The 14951-nt window shown below is 34.7% G+C and overlaps 2 protein-coding genes across 2 annotated transcripts in view; one reads left to right on the top strand and one right to left on the bottom strand.

Moving 5' to 3' along the window:
- Positions 1 to 446: 446 nt before the first annotated feature.
- On the bottom strand, positions 447 to 14745 carry LOC139139355 (tax1-binding protein 3-like). The gene is made up of 4 exons (XM_070708236.1): positions 14634 to 14745; positions 10754 to 10867; positions 9589 to 9666; positions 447 to 3335 (listed from the first exon to the last, which is right to left on the bottom strand). The coding sequence occupies exons 1-4, from the start codon at positions 14661 to 14663 to the stop codon at positions 3213 to 3215; spliced, it is 345 nt and encodes a 114-aa protein (XP_070564337.1). The 5' UTR covers positions 14664 to 14745; the 3' UTR covers positions 447 to 3212.
- Positions 14721 to 14951, top strand: part of LOC139139353 (nucleoporin NDC1-like) — a 40676-nt gene continuing 40445 nt past the window's right edge. The window contains exon 1 of the mRNA XM_070708234.1: positions 14721 to 14869. Coding sequence (XP_070564335.1) covers positions 14837 to 14869 — 33 coding nt within the window. The 5' untranslated portion in view covers positions 14721 to 14836. The remainder of the gene's footprint in view (positions 14870 to 14951) is intronic.

Genomic DNA, 14951 nt, shown 5'->3' on the forward strand with positions numbered 1-14951 from the left:
ATACTCTCTTACTGTACCTGAGATACCTCAAGGCGCTAGTATTTTATTAAAGTTAGATTTGTAAAAGCAAATGGATGTGTACATGTTCAATATAATCATAGACCATAAGGTCTATGAACCATGTGTGTGCGTGCTTGTCTCCTTGCATTTGAATTTGGATAGTTTAATTAACCAATTATTTAGGACAAGAGACCTAAAAGTTCTGAAGTTTTTTTAGATAAAGTTTTTTTCAGTGTATCAGATATTTTTCAAAAGCTAATATGATTTGTCCAACATGGATATAATCATCTCTGTGTACAAGAACTTCAAAATAAGCAATGGATTGAGGGTGCTATTGGGAAATCCGTATTCATTCTTTCAAAGAGGGGGAATCCCACAGTTGACCTGTGTGAGTTCATGTTACTGACAAAACTGATGGTATTAAAGGAAGATTGCTACAAATGAAATATATCACAAAAGTAGTATATTTATTTGTTGTGTACAGCTTTTAGCAAGGGTACGCTGTACTGAGCAAGACTACACAAATGAAAGACCCAAGTTGGTAACAATCCCAACCAGAAATAATCCATACTATATGACTATCGATACATAACCTACTCAGCCATATCAAAGATTGTCTCAAGTGTGGATACGGTTTCATGGCGCCAATGATATCAGTATTCACAATTGCATAATAAATAAGAGTCAAAATATCACAAAATAATTTTTTAGCTGCACAAACAAGCAATTCTGTCTGCAAATATCTTTCCTGTGTACACAGTACTCCATATATACACCAAGCTTTGTCCATATCTGCTGCTGAGCAATGTATCCAAACAAAGTGCTGGCTTTCGATCTTTTCTCACTATGGTTGCCTCACAATCTTTAAAAAGGATATGAGTCTTCCCAATGCAGGAGACGTACGTGGTACATCTCAAACATAGCTTACGCTGAGTTTTGATAAAGACATCTGAGTGATCAAAGTAAATATGTAGAGCTAATCTCTGCTAACCAATGTTCATTGGTTTCATCATTAAAAGATTTCATTGCAGACACTGATTGGATTGTAATAATACCATAGAGAAAATCATCACTCCCGGCTGACATATCCATATTTCCCATTACAACACATTATGCCTTGGCATAATTTCTACAGAAGACCAACTCCCTACAATACAGCATGTTGGCTGTTTTTGTGCTTTTCATTTGTTTTAGGAAAATTGCATGCAAGTGTAAAGACATTAATATTGGTCCAAGCACTTTGACTTTTGCAAAATGTGTCTTTTTATGGAAAAAGTGAACAAAGGTTACTGAAGGAATTTACAGCATTGCACAATATATTAACCAGCTAAAAAGCAATTCAACAGTTTACTTCAAGCAGAAGAAAACCTAAAATGACTCAGTGAATTTTATGATCCACCTTGCTTACCCAAATGCAATTCCTTGTATTTGTTAAAAGCTGCAAAGAAACACTGGTCACACAATTTTAAGCAAGGAGAATAAGAATTGACAAAAAGTACAGGCTATCTATGTCTGACTTCTGATAATTTTATCATTTTAAAGATGGCTGGCTAAGAAAGGCACAAAGCAATGACATCTATTCAAATTTCAGTCGTAAAATACAAAATACAGATTCACTATCATCTTGAATTTCTTGAGATTAAGATAGGAAAGACATACAAATTCTGGCTAACAAAGGCAAATTGAAAGTATAAAAATAAACTGAACTATAGGTGATGAAGGGAAGATAATTCAAGATAATAACATTGAAAACATGAAATTTACCAGTGTGATCAATCTCAAGATTAGAGTTCAATACCTAAATATTATGATTGCTAAAAATGTTAATGAAAGCTGATATAGAAAATCCGCATTAAAAATATGACAGCCATGTTGCCAACCCCTTATCCAGCTGAAAAGAATTTTGAAGTTATGAAATCATATACCCATGTAAAGCAAGTGAAATATTATTTATGAATGCAAGCAGGAGTACTACATTCACATCAAAATCGTTTTGGGGCATTTTCTCTTGACTGTATAATATGTCTAAAATAGGTATCTGGCTATTGGTATTGCTCCATTGTAACATGTGAGGCAGTCTATGATATACCAAGTATTTAATCATGCAGTGTACTGTAGTACTGAGCAGACCTCTATGGCACTTGGATTGGCACAGATGATGGTTGACTACTTGCCTGGTACATGGTACTATTACCCTACATGTATTCAATGAATGGATTGAACAGTGTACAGTAGCACCAAGACTAGATCCTAAGTTACATCAACAAAAGGACAATTTTATGTTACTGACACTCATTTGAATGGTCAGAACTGACTGACACTAGTTATAAGATACTGGAAAATTTGGTGAAAAGATTAAACAAAGAGAAAAAGAAAATGTCTACAACTGATTCACAATTTGTATAGCATAAAAGAAACATAAAATAGACAAGGGTATATATAAACCCTAACCCTATCCCTTCCCATTTGCTGTGTACCTATCCCTTCCCATTTGCTGTATACCTAGCCCTTCCCATTTGCTGTATACCTATCCCTTCCCATTTGCTGTATACCTATCCCTTCCCATTTGTTGTATACCTATCCCTTCCCATTTGCTGCTTTTATACCATCTTTGTACTATTCTATTTCTTTATAGAAATTTTTAAAAAGACCCTTGTGAGGAGATGAAAAATAAGATATTCTAAAATGTAAAATAGTGTCTAATATAACATTTGGAAAACTAAAGATATAGACAATACCTTCATGAGATACCTTCCTTTCACAAGAGATTGTTCAAAGGCTGTTGTAATGGATACAAAATTGCAACAAGTGTTTTTTAAAGATACACACGATAATTTCTAATCATAGTAGCAGTCGATATGAAGTTGTGTTCCTTACTTAAATTGTTTAGAATGATACATTGTAACTAGCTTTACAGCACATTACACTACATCACTTCTTAAAATCAACATTGAATCATGAAAGAATTGAAAATTTACAACATCTACAAGTTCAGAGTTTCCTACATGATCTGAATTTCCTCTCACAACATTTGTTTCCACTTCTTTACATCTGACATTATACTTATCAACAATCTAATGGTCAGTCGCTTATCAAAAGTACTGTAGCAAAAAAATGACATTTGATTCTGGAAGATCATGGATTTATAATGGCTGAATGAACTGCTAGGAATTCAATGCCATATTCATTCTTCTTGTCAATGCAAGTTGCTATTATTGTTGTGGTGGTACTAATCCTGGTCTTGTCACTTTCATCAGAACTCGGGGATCTCTTTCTTTAGACAATAACTTCACTGCATGTTTATGTGTTGCCATGGTCAAGTCTAAACCATTTGCCTGTAAACATCAAAGTATAATAACATGGTATTTATGTATTTCAAGTCACTAGCATCTCACAATTTGAAATTACGATTTATTACCCTTTCATGGCCTGATACAAATCAAATGCCATTTTCCAACTGAAGTTTTTCAGTTATTTTAACTTCTATACACCTGCAGCACATCTATTTTCAGGGTTTCAGTACAAAGATCGATTGAAAGTTTTGTTTTATGTAAAGTCCTGTGACATGGACATTCTTAAATCCACATTGTACTGAGTTGTCCTAAATTTGTATATTATCATTTCAAATATATCAAATGTATATGCACAAACAAGACTTCAATCTTATCTCTGTTGTATAGTACATACTTTGTCTATTGTGTGTGACTGGTATGAAATATCATACACATGTATGCATGTATGCAGCAATAATACCTTCATTTTACAAAGGACTTATGAATAAAGTATAGTTCTTCTGTTACAAAAATTCATCGTTGATGACACAGTCCCCGCTTGCTAATGGGTACTTTGATTACAGGTCCTGTGATAAAAATACTTTGATACAGATGGCACTCAATGGCAAGAATGAGTTCCATGGTGATGAAAAACATAAAACCAATGTAGGCCACTATCCTAAAGGTCATTAAATGAGTCAACTGGGAATTAGTTGACAGGATGTTGCCAAACATTTTTTCATACTATCCTAACACTAATAGATTATCACCGGTGCCATATTTCATAAAGTTTAATGCAGTTGAGACTTGCCAGAGTTATGGCTCTCGACATGAAAAACATAACAAAATTGCCACGTACCATGTGGCCATATCGGACCATATCGAGAAACAATTAAAGTACATATTTATATCGAAGTACATATGTATACTACCATGTCCTTGTACCAACTTTGAATAAATTTGCTTGATACATGTCTGAGTTATGGTTCAGGACATTGAAAATCATAAGAAAAACGGCCACAAGGCGGCCATATTGGATCGTATCACAAAACAAATCAATGTGTATATGTATGACATAGGTCAATGTCCTTGTACCAACTTTGAATAAAATCAGTTGAGATATGCCTGAATTATGGCTCTGTACACGAAAAAAATCATAACAAAATGGCTGCACAGCAGCCATATTGGATCATATCACAAAACAAATTGACGTGCATATCTATGATATTGGTCAATGTCCTTGTACCAACTTTGAATAAAATCGGTTGAAACATGTCTGAGTTATGGCGCTGTACATGAAAAAAATCGTAATAAAATGGCCGCCTGGAGGCCATATTGGATCGTATCACAAAACAAATCGACATGCATATATATGACATAGGTCAATGTCCTTGTACTAACTTTGAATAAAATCGGTTGAGATATGCCTGAGTTATGGCTCTGTATATGAAAAAAAACAACAAATGGCCGCCTGGCGGCCATATTGGATCGTATCACAAAACAAATCAATGTGCATATGTATGACATTGGTCATTGTCCTCATACCAACTTTGAATAAAATCGGTTGAAACATGCCTGAGTTATGGCTCTGTACATGAAAAAATCAAAACAAAATGGCCGCCTGGCGGCCATATTGGATCATATCACAAAACAAATTGACGTGCATATCTATGACATTGGTCAATGTCCTTGTACCAACTTTGAATAAAATCGGTTGAAACTTGTCTGAGTTATGGCTCCGTACATGAAAAATTTGTAATAAAATGGCCGTCTGGCGGCCATATTGGATCGTATCGCAAAATAAATCGATGTGCATCTGTAGGTCATAGTGCTATGCCTTTGTGCCAAGTTTGAACAAAATTGGTTCAGCAGTGTCTGAGAAACTGTTGATGACGGACGGACGGACGGACGGACGGGACCCAATCTATAAGTCCCCGCCGGACTTCGTCCGCGGGGACTAAAAAATCCACTTCTTATGAAGAATGCATATTCATCTTTATCAAATTCAGCAAACTGCAATAACTTGTCATTTGTCATGTCAAAGTTGAAAATAGTCAGTCTAACCACAACAATCTGCACCATAGACACAATGTGTGGAATTCTGGTTCAAATACATGCCAGTACATGTGTGCTCTGAACAAATGCATGATAAATGGTGATGCATCTACATCAGGGGCATCCAAAAGGTCAAAATTATAATATGGAGAAAATCTTCCATCATTTGCAACAGGCACACTTTAACTCCAAAGACATCTTTATATTCCAATTTTATCCTGACTGTAGCTATGTTGAAATACAAATTTATGGTAAACACATGGGGCCCGGGGGCTCTGACGTCCTTTGTACCTCCCTCAGTGTTTATTATTTGATATAAATGTGAAGTTGTCAAAAATGTCAAGTTGTTTGGCATGAATGAAAGTTTCTTGAACTGGTTGGTTACTGCTCCAGCATAACAGACAATAAATGTGATTGTCAGGAGCTGGAATATGTAAATTCAAGTGTGGAATCTAAGTATGAATAGCCTATGACGTGTGTGAAAGTGAATTAAGAAATGGGACTCAATAGGATGAAAAATATCTAAAACGGAAAATGGTGAAGTTTTATAACACAGAAGGGTAGAAAAATTTGGCCAAAAATTATTGTACCATAATGGACAATGGCTAATCTACATCAAATTACTTGCCCTACCTGAACTGAGGGTAGACTTGCACATAATTAAAACTGATGTTCATTATTGGCATTTGTTACAAATGTAGCTATTGTCCATCACATAGAAAATAAATTTGGGTCATTGATTAAAAACATTTGCTTGGTTCCTACACAGTTTACATGCACTTTGCCATATGTATATCTGGAGCCTACACTGAATACATGTTCAATGAAAATAAAAGTTTATTAACTTGTGAGGAGAGACTGTAAGCCTTCATCTATGAGAATAAATGTAAGTAAGCTTAACCCTCTTCAAGTGTGTATAGGCAAAAACCGAATTTAATTTTGAATTACGTAACGCGCGAACAGAAAATTATACAATATGGTGAAAAACAAACTAAATATCATAACAAGCGACCTAGCGGCCGATATAGCTCCGCTGTGTTTATGTACAGAATAACTATTTTTGACACATGTTGATGAAGAAGGTGGAAATCTTTGATAACTCAATGCAGTGGCCAGAAAAAAGTGGCTAAAATAAGCTGCAAAAATACAAAATTGAAGATTCATCATACTTTGAATATATCACATCCGATCATCCCTAAGAACATGTCAACCAAAGCTATCTGATGAGCAGTTTTTTGAGAATAAAATATTCTGACCAAAAATGGCAACAATTGCCCCCAAAAATAAAAATTGCAGATTTCATCATAATTTCAAAATATCACACTTAGTTCATATATAGAAACCTGTATACCAAATTTCAAAGCTGTTAGACCAGTACTTTTTGAGAAACACATTTTTTGACCAAAAATGGGAAAAATTGCCCCCAAAATTCAAAATTGCAGATGTCATCATTATTTCAATAAATCTCATTTAGTTCATCTATGGAAACCTGTATACCAAATTTCAAAGCTATCAGATAAGTAGTTTTGGAAATACACATTTTTTGACCAAAAATGGCAAAAATTGCCCAAAAAATACAAAATTACAGATTTCATCAGAAATTCAATATATATTACTAAGCTTATCTGTAGAAACCTGTAAACCAAATTTCAAAGCTATCAGACCAGTACTTTATGAGAAACACATTTTTTGACCAAAAATGGCAAAAATTGCCCAAAATTACAAAATTGCAGATTTCATCATTATTTCCATAAATATCATTTAGTTCATCTGTAGAAACCTCTATACCAAATTTCAAAGCTATCAGATGAGTAGTTTTGGAAATACACATTTTTTGACCAAAAATGGCAAAAATTGCCCCAAAAATACAAAATTACAGATTTCATTAGAAATTCAATATATATTTCTTATCGAAACCTGTATACCAAATTTCAAAACTATCAGACCTGTACTTTTTGAGAAATAATTTTTTGACCAAAAATGGCAAAAATTGCCTTAAAAATGCAAATTTGCATATTTCTGCACAATTTGAACAAATCTGAAATAGATCATCCCTAGGGACATATGTACCAAATATAAAAGCTATCTGACCAGTAGTTTTGAAGAAGAAGATTTTTAAAGATTTTTTTTACCAAAAATGACAAAAATTGCCTTAAAAATACAAATATGCAAATTTCACTACCATTTGAACAAATCTGATTTAAGTCACCCTAAGCAAACTGCATATCAAATTTCAAAGCAATCGGACAAGCGGTTTCAGAGAAGAAGATATTTTTACCAAAAACACCAAAAAATGCCCCAAAAATACAAATATGCAAATTTCACGATGATTTGAACAAACTGAAGTGAGGTCACCCCAAGTGAACTGCATATAAAATTTCAAAGCAATTGGAGTCGTGGTTTCAGAGGAGAAGGCAATTGTTGACGGACGACGACGGACGACGGACGACGGACGACGACGGACGCCGGACGCCGGACGACGACGGATAATCAACCTATTTGATAAGCTCCGCGTCGCTGACAGCGGAGCTAAAAAATGAATAAAATGATATGGAAATGTTGTCTGACAGTCATAAGTATCTGCTGTATGCCAAGAGACAAACACTAACATTGGTAATACATAATAACATCAATTATCATGACCACAGCTACTCTATTTTGTTCTGACTGGTTCGTTTCCTTCTGACAGTGATCGGTACAAAAATATCAATAATATGTGGCTATTCACGAGAGTCATACAACATAGCTTGCATTCTTGTCCACAGTAAAAATGTTAAGATAACTTTTGTGTTAACTGTAAATTCTTGCTTCGGGTAACACAAAGTTAATGTCACGACACTAAAATGTTTTTATATGATACAGACTGACTTACACATATGCAGTCGATGTATTCATACATAGTATGAGAGTCTACTACATTCAAGCATTGTGATGTTGACAATTACATGCATGCCGATGTGCGATTTTAAGTAGCCATGGGGAAATTCTGGTCTTTTGGCAAAACTATAGGTAACAACAGTGAAACAAACAACATTACTTATAGTGACAGTGCGAAAATGCATGGCACCTACTGCCTACTCTCTTCAGTGATCAGAGTTAACAATTGTGTCCAAATCAACACACTACTGATGAAATTACCCAAAATAAGAGACGGAAATTCAACAGTTATTGCTGTGTTGAAATCACCATCACGGCATATTCTCCAAAGCAAAACAACGATACAACAGGTAACATGCGCATGCTCATACTAAATGTGGCCTCACTCTGGCCCAGCTCATCACAGCCCTACTACAGGCCAGTGGGATTGCCTTCCTCAGTAGAACTGACAGATCTGCTGCTAAAGAAATGGATTTGCCGGTACCCGGTGAGAAGGGTCAACGAACGCCATTGTTCTTCCATCGATTGAAGGAGCCTTTCATACCAAAAAATGTGCAACGGTGACAAAAGTACCATAACTGTCAACTTCATATTTACAAGACACATGTGAAATGATTAAAATGTAATAAATCGGACGAGACCGAGAAACAAGATGGCGTCGGTTTTTATTCTTTAACTCACATTTAGTTCTGGCATTCAGCGCATGCGCACATGGTAGCTTTAACAAAATTGACTAAATATCAACTAAAAATCAAAATTGATAAAAATATTATTTAAAATTAAATATGGCATACATCACCACAATTTCAACATTTCTGACCACATTTCAAATATAAGAACACCAATACCAAACAAAGAAATGATCAAATCAGTGGTTTTGAGGAAAAACTGAAAATATTGATTTTCACAAAAATGCTAAAAAAGTTAATTTAAAATGATTCAATCAAAAAAAGAAAAAAGACCGTTTGGGATATTTGCCCAAGTGACCATCAGACCAAATTTCAGAAAAAGTTACTGAGCGTTTCTGAGATACCTCTGTCCATGGCATATGGCACACTGTATACAGAATGCGCCAGGCCATCACATTAGTCAGTTGGACCCCACAGGGTCCAAAGGACTAATAAAATGAAACATTAATAACATGTGAAAACAAGATACAAAAATAAAAAATTTCCTAGAACCTTTTATGCATAAAAATAGCAAATGCTATGTTTTTGACCATGTATGATTCTGCAGTATCTATCTTCATATAGCCAATCAAAATGCATTTACCCTGCTTATCAACTCATTACTTATCCTCAAGTTAGAGTCAGGGGTACATTGTTGAACAAAGAAAAGCTTATAGAAAATAAGAGAGTGATATGTAACTGCTCTATCAACTTACCTCTAATATTTTATCTCCGTACCTAAGACCTGCTCTCTCTGCAGGACCTCCAGGCTGAATGTTGGTCACAAAGATTCCCTGAAAACAAAATTTAAAATTACTGTTTATTGGAACCACATAAAAGTGAAAGAGTCAATTCAAAATCATTTCCATATATGTAAGGTCAGGAAGAATAAATAAATTGTTTCTTGGAATCACAACTTCTATTTTAGCTAATTGGGAATATTTTTTTGAAATTGCAACAAACATATGCTTCAACATTGCTATTATTTTAGTGCTGTCAGTTGGTCTCTCCAGTTGGTGTGTCTGCATGGACAATGTATTCATGCTTGCTTTAATCCAATGACAAGAAATGCTTCAGAATGTCAACATTTGCATCTTCCATATTTCATCTCAATGTGCGGATTTTTGCCGGTCTGTTCACTAAACTGGGGCAATGTTACTTGCATACATCACCATTTTGTAGATTGCAATGTCATAAGTTTACATCACTGAGACTCACTGTGAGCTCATTTATCAAATCAATTGTGCATACCATTCAAGTACAACAGCTATGAGATTTCTTGTACGCAGATTGATAAACTGCTGGAAGGCAAAATGTGAAATACTGAATTCTTGAGGACACATTTTCTAAGTGATTATTTTACTGATCATACACTATCAATAATGTGGAAATAAAAATAATTGGTCATAAGACCATGAAAGATGTTTTTAGAAACTAGCAAATAAAGAGCTTGTCATAGGCACTTGTAGAAGATGAAATATGAATTCTTGAACATACATAAGATGAATCCACTGAAATATGAATTCTTGAACATACATGAATCCACTGAAATATGAAATCTTGAACATACAAACATACATGAATCCACTGAAATATGAAATCTTGAACATACAAACATACATGAATCCACTGCTTTGAAGTCCTCATGCTAGAGAAAATGATACAAAATTCATCAACTCAATCAAAAAAGTAAATTCATTTATTATTTAACACAGCAATGAATGTTGCTTTCTTCCCACTACATTTTAGCCATATGATGATGAGTTACAGTACAGTTACCCAGTATGTCAAAATACTCACCTACAGGTATTTCATAAAGTACAAAATGTTGCTTTGAATTTCTCCATTAAAGATCACAACTCAAACAACATGAAAACTTACATTGTCATTTGGTGCAATGGGATTTTTTGCAGGGTCTTGATCTATGCCACCTCCAATGCTAAAACCAAGGCCAGCTTTGCCATTCCTTGGTTCTTTAACCACTTCAATGACAATCTATATAGTGAGAAAGAAAAAGATAAAAAGTTGTCCTCTTATTTTTACCAGACCTTTTGTCACTTTCCATGTGCGTTAAATGTGTTGTTGCAACATCAAGCTGAATTCAAATCTCCATGATTGAACAAAATGACCAGAATCTGAACATGCGCCAACCATTCACCAAATTAGACTTAACAAAATCTTCGGAGACAAAGTATTCTGACTTTCACAATGTACACAATCTTTATCCATGTTGTCATCATCATACCAATCATTGTGACTAGAGTTTGTGTGATAGCTTTCTTCTTGCTATCTATTTGGTCAACCACTATTGTGTCATTCTAACACAACTTTGGATAGATATTCTCTGTATGTTGTATGTTGTAACAATAAAGTACCAATTCTGAACTACGTCTAGATTGCATATAAGCATGTTTAATAAACAGAAAAATTTTTCAAAGTCGCAAATGCAATTTCCCTTGCAGGTAGACATATATCTGGATTAGCGCAAAAATACTTTTGGATTAACTCAAAACCAGCCAGCTGGCTGCCCCGACACACATGTGCATTTCCCCTAAACCCAAACAGATCGTATTGAACTCAGCAGCAAGTTTGAACTGGCAACCTACAGTACCTACACACCCAGCTGAAAAGCAATCGAAATTACTTGGCTAAATATATGGGTATGAGAAGCATATCAAATAGAATGCTCCATTGCAACAAAATCAACAGTTTGTGTTTTGGTGTGAAAACTTGGTAAAGGCAGTCTAAGTGCATTTGAACAAAAACTATCATCTGCTAAGTATCAATCAAAAGTATGCATTTATCCTTCACATTTCAAACATTTCAAATAATCGGATAGAAACTGTTTTGGGAAGAAAACCTGCCTAAAATCTTGAAGGATTACATTTTTTATTTGCAATCAACTTGTTGACATTGCCCTTAACTCTAAGAAACCATGATTGACTCTTTCTTGTGTGAAAGTTAATCTGTACTTTAATTCACCAAATTTGGTACAGCAACTCATTGCGCACACTTAATAGTTGATGTATATTATTACTATTTAATCCAGGTTACAGCCACCATATACCAGTAATTTTTAATACTATCAAACATTTTGCAAACAAAAAACAATAATTTGAACCCTTACCAAGAAATGTAGCAACTTGAACAGGTTATCAGATCACTTCTAACAATGAATTTATTGATGTTTTGGTGCACTATGCAGAATGGTAGCTCCAAGCTTCATCATGGTAGTAAAATGTTGACTTTAGATGCCTTACATACAAACACATTCCTTGTATGATCTTAGTTGAATAACAATACTACATCTTATTTAAGATTACAACTTATTATTAAACCTTGGTGATATTTTTCATAGTTTTCAAACAGTACACTGAGTTTTAAAACTAAATTAATTACAACATATTGGAATGCCAGTAGGAATCTGGGTTACTTTCTGCATTAGCCTGAGTGAATTGATATAGCTGACCTTGTGACCTCATTTAGACAATGCAATGCCATACTATCCTCATTGAAAGTAGTCAACCTTCATGAATTGTATATTATATTGAGATGTCTTTGTAAGAGCTCACAAATTTGACACTGAGTCCTAGGACATGTGTTTAAACTTTTGTCACGCATATTGAAGATAAATGGCCTGATGACTTATAGTGCTTCTTTAAAGTGGTTTTATATTCAATTGGTCACTCCAAGGTGACATTAACATACAGTAAAGGGATCTATAATCTGCAAGTTCTGCTTTATATGATCACATCTGGATAGTTTCACTTTTGTGACAGCTTCTCACAACAAAGATTGATAAAAATATGACATTTAGCATTTGATTCTGAAAAAAATATACATTTGGCACACTGCCAATTCCTTTACCACCAACTGACTTCTTGCCTTCAGGATTTGGTAACTACATCAGAGTATGTGGTCACATGTAGCTTTAATACACTCACTCTCTGGCTATAGTGTAAAATGTTTACTTAACATTTATCAATGTTTGAAAAAATATTAAGCTCAATAACCTATTCAAAAATACTGATCACCCTATGAACATCTTTCATATATTTTCATATGATCATTTTGACAAGCTTCAACAAGGTAAGAAACTGTTAATGATAAGTTGAAAGTTATGTATTGGCATCTCTGAAATTATTTACAAAACCATGGATGACACAGTGAAGCTCACATGAAAATGTGATTTACGAAAGAAAAAGATAAAAAGTTGTCCTCTCAATATGCCCTTTAATTCATCACATGTTCATTATTTTAAAATAAGTTTGACAATTTTTACCAGACCTTGGAAACACTTGTTAGCCAGGCAAACATTTGATTGCTGTATAGAGTATGAAAGCATGCAGATTTGTGATAAAAAGAGACATTCTCGCAAAGAAAAAATATACAGCTCTCAAATTAACCAGATGGAAAATATTTTAAGTATATACAAAAATACTTTTGAAATATTGACTTTCAATGATCTGAATGAGGGTATTCTACAATCTGTTTGAATTGATGACCCCACACCGAATTAGTAAAATAATACGAGTGAGAAAAAGAGGTAACGTACACTACTTTTAGTGCATACTTCTAGAGTGAATACTTGCACATTTTACTTGACCACCAGGAGCATACTGATTTGCATAAATCAGGTCCTATATTATTACTGTACTTTAAAATGATAGCCACATTGATAAAATTACAAGATCTCGATGCGTTTCAGTAAATTTCACAAGAGACTTAGATGCCTATCAGCATTGCAAACTTTTTATACAATCAGTCACTCCACTATAATGCAATGTATGATACTTTTCATGTACATGTACCAGTATATGTTTTAATCCTGCCAGTTGTACAACTTTTTATGTTGCAAACATCTTTTTGATTGCTACTATAACGGTTAACTTGTACTATTGTTGTGAGCGCTGTGTTCTGAAGGTTACTCATACTATTCTATATTCTATTGACACTAACAAACTGGAAACTAACATCAGAAATATTAGAGTCAAAATAGCAAATGTGACTATGAACCCTGCTGGAAATATTTGTCGAGAATCACAACCTGACAGGCTCCATTTCAGGATTAGCTTGAATCAGGATTGGGCATAGAGAGGTGTAATATGCTTGAAGTCTTGGGTTGGGCTTTAGTGGCAATATTCACATGATGGTGAACAACTGACTTCACTGTACTGCTTAGCAAACTATTCATGGTGTGTCGTGCTGAAAACATCGATTATGAATTTACAAAGTTATTAATATAAATTATTGGTGGGAACGCAACCTGCAAAATCGGATTGGTGAGGGACAGGGCGTTTTAATGATTTGGGTGGAGACGGACATAACACGATACTCGAAAACACTGTTTTGGCTCCCCTAACTTTCTGAATTAATTCAACATCGCTAACTTAACTTTTTGCAAATTGTCGTACCATGCTGTCGATATTGACAATATTTTGTCAAGGATAAGTTTTAAAGTATCGGTAGATTTGTTTTAGTACAAGTTTACGATGCGTTCACCATAGAAAAGACGTTGGGCACCGTAGGTCCGTACATATTGCACAGTACCACAGACCGAGGAACATAGGCTTCAGACACTATGACATAACGTTCGTTCGTAAACAGGCGAGGAACGCCGGAAAGTTTCACCTAATTTGAAACATTACAATCACAAGACAATTAATCAATCTGATATAAAAGGATGTCTTTATATTTGAAGATGACGGACAAACAAATCAAACTTGAGATATGATGATTCATGGACAGTTTTCATACTTACACAGGGTATACCTTCGCCTTGATCAACCATTTTGGACGGGCCAGTGGTTTATGGGATTTGTAGGGAGTTGAAAGGTCACTCTCGGACGTTGCAACATGGCGGACGTTTCAAACTAGAAATCAGCGCACATGGAGTTGGGAGTTCGCGTCAATTTATTTTAAACATCTGTATTGCTGCATCGTGAGGAAATTTAATGTGCAATCATGGTAAAGGTTCACCATTGGTACATGAGAGAGGTAAGAGAAACGTTTATCCCTAAATACAGTTGAATAATTCATCTTTCAAGTTTCATCACCCAACGTCACTGCATGTACATGT

The sequence above is a fragment of the Ptychodera flava genome, chromosome 8 (assembly GCF_041260155.1).
Source record: "Ptychodera flava strain L36383 chromosome 8, AS_Pfla_20210202, whole genome shotgun sequence".
NCBI lineage: Eukaryota > Metazoa > Hemichordata > Enteropneusta > Ptychoderidae > Ptychodera > Ptychodera flava.